Source organism: Triticum urartu, chromosome 6A (genome assembly GCF_056163025.1).
Source record: "Triticum urartu cultivar PI428250 chromosome 6A, HENAU_Tu73, whole genome shotgun sequence".
Lineage (NCBI taxonomy): Eukaryota > Viridiplantae > Streptophyta > Magnoliopsida > Poales > Poaceae > Triticum > Triticum urartu.
The window spans coordinates 53,882,287-53,884,831 of NC_141878.1; the positions used below are offsets into that span (position 1 = coordinate 53,882,287).

The 2,545-nt window shown below is 47.9% G+C and overlaps 1 protein-coding gene across 1 annotated transcript; it reads left to right on the forward strand.

Annotated features, from left to right (window-relative positions):
* Positions 1–530: 530 nt before the first annotated feature.
* On the forward strand, positions 531–1,456 carry LOC125516245 (protein H2A.5-like). The gene is made up of 2 exons (XM_048681733.2): positions 531–819; positions 939–1,456. The coding sequence occupies exons 1-2, from the start codon at positions 643–645 to the stop codon at positions 1,191–1,193; spliced, it is 432 nt and encodes a 143-aa protein (XP_048537690.1). The 5' UTR covers positions 531–642; the 3' UTR covers positions 1,194–1,456.
* Positions 1,457–2,545: the final 1,089 nt, after the last annotated feature.

The window sequence follows — 2,545 nt, forward strand, 5'->3', positions numbered from 1 at the left end:
ATGTTGCGAGGCCCTCTCTCTCGCCTTGGATTTGCAGGTTCAATCCATATGTGTGGCCTCAGATTGCTTGAAGGTAGTGATCAACATACAAGACGAAGTTCCTTACCGATACTTTTCTATCTTACAAGATATCAAGCACGAGAGGAGTCATTTCCAGGATGTAAAGTTTCTTCATGAGAATAGGAAGCATAACGCAGAAGCACATGCTTTAGCAAAGGCAGCTGCCTCTCTTAGCCCCGGGCGCCATGTGTGGCTTAGTATTTTGCCCGATATTATCTGTATCCCCATGTGTTTGAACGTTTAATAAAGGGTGCAGTTGCTCAAAAAAATTTATATGTAGTTTTCTTAAAAAAAATCTATATGTAGTTCATATTATTAAAAACTTTAAAGAAGACTTAGAAACAAGCAAAGTTGACCAAATGCGTCATGCACGACGCCAAATCGGTGCGCTCCGATTGGTCCATCCGGTGCTCCCACGGATCGACCCTCCTCCCGCGAAGCTCCAGCCGCCCGATAAAACCCGCGCCTCCGGTGCCGTTCCAGCCCACAGACTCAGAGCAGAGCAGCGCGCAGCATCCCGATCCAGCACCGCTGCTCCCCGCACCTCGAGTAGCGTCCCCCCCTCGCCGGAGAAGCAGCAAGATGGCCGGCAGGAAGGGCGTCGCGAGGAAGAAGGCGGTGACCCGCTCCGTCAGGGCCGGACTCCAGTTCCCCGTCGGCCGGATCGGGCGCTACCTCAAGAAGGGCCGCTACGCGCAGCGCGTCGGCTCCGGCGCCCCCGTCTACCTCGCCACCGTCCTCGAGTACCTCGCCGCCGAGGTAGCGACCGTTTTTGTTCGACATCTGATCTGCATCCTCCTCGAGCATCTGCCTTTTTGCCCGGTCCCGTTCCTCTCGTGCTGGACGGATGACCGATTTCGTTCATGGCTGAATCGCAGGTCCTGGAGCTCGCTGGCGACGCGGCCAAGGAAACCAAGAAGGCCCGCATCATCCCGCGCCACCTGATGATCGCGGTCCAGGGCGACCCGGAGCTCAGCCGGCTGCTCGCCGGCGTCACCATCGCCTACGGCGGCGTGGTGCCCTACATCAACTCCGCGCTGCTCCCCAAGAACGGCGCCGGCGCCGCCGGGAAGGAGCCCAAGAAGAAGGCCGCCGCTACCAAGTCCCCCAAGAAGGCCGCAGCCACAAATTAAGGAGTAGCTGTCTGCAATTGATATTGTGAATGATCGCCACCTGCTTTTGCTTCTGAACATTTGTCATCTGTATGGACTTCTCTCTTCCATCATCTGAAAATCCCCCCGCTCTTTGCTCACCGAAACAAACAGGGTAGTACTCAATTTCAGCCCCTCCTCTTATGTTATGTCAATCACACAAATAATAGACCTATCAAGCTGCAGGAAACTGAATCTTTGAATGAATCATGCCTGGCTGATGGTATATTATCATCTTTCACCGCCCTGCGGGGGAAGCTTATGAGTTCGCATATTTCCATCTTCTACGTTCTGAAACTAAGAAATGATGGTGGCGCTAAATTGGACCAGGAATAGTTGAAAGGTACGCGTTTTGTCAATCTAAATTAAACTGACAAAAAGTCTTACATTTAGGAACAGAGGGTGTAATAAGCAAGATGCTTCGGAACAGAAGTCCTGCAGACAAATATGCCAAGTTATAGCTTGACCATGCTCAAAATATTCATGCAGACAATTTAACCTTCCGAACTACAAACCTGAGAAGCATTCGACTGCTAGATGCAAACTACTCCCTTTGTTCCCTAATATAAGGCCTTTTAGCTTTTTCTTTATTCGTATGTATGTAGACATATTTTAGTATGTATGTTAACTCATTTTAGTACGTGTGTAGTCAATATTTTGAAGTAGCTAAAATGTCTTATATTAGATAACAGAGGTATTTTTTTTTGACATCAAAAAGTTTTTATTCCTCAAAGTGGACATGTCATTTTTTTAAGGGAAAAAAATGACATATCCACATTGAGGAATAAAAAGTGGACATGTCATTTACAAGCAAATGAGAAATAAAGTCAGGGATCTCATCATCCCATGAACCTGAAAATCTATTGCAAAAAGAGTTCTTTGGTATTTCGTCTGCCATCTAGTTTGCCTATCTGAAACAGTGTTTGAAGGATATATTTGCAAAGTCCACAATCAGTACTTTGCACTCGGTGATGGTTGCTACCTCAGGACCTAAGTAGTCCTCAATTTGGTTGATAGTATCAACGGCAAAGGAACAATCAGACTTGATTTCCACCGTAGTACAACCGATATGGCCCGCCAAGTACAGTCCGTTCCTTATTGCAATTAGCTCTGCTGAATCCACATCACGGATATTGGGCACAACCCAACTTGTTGCGGCTATAAAATCACCCCAGTCATCACAAGCCACAACGCCACAAGCACCTGGGCGTGTTTCAAAATGAAAGGAGGCGTCAACGATTATCTTCACCATCCCACGACTTGGTTTTTTCCACATATGATCACTCTTCCTGGTTGGACCTTTGGGTATGATTGATCTTAGGCAATTCGTCGCC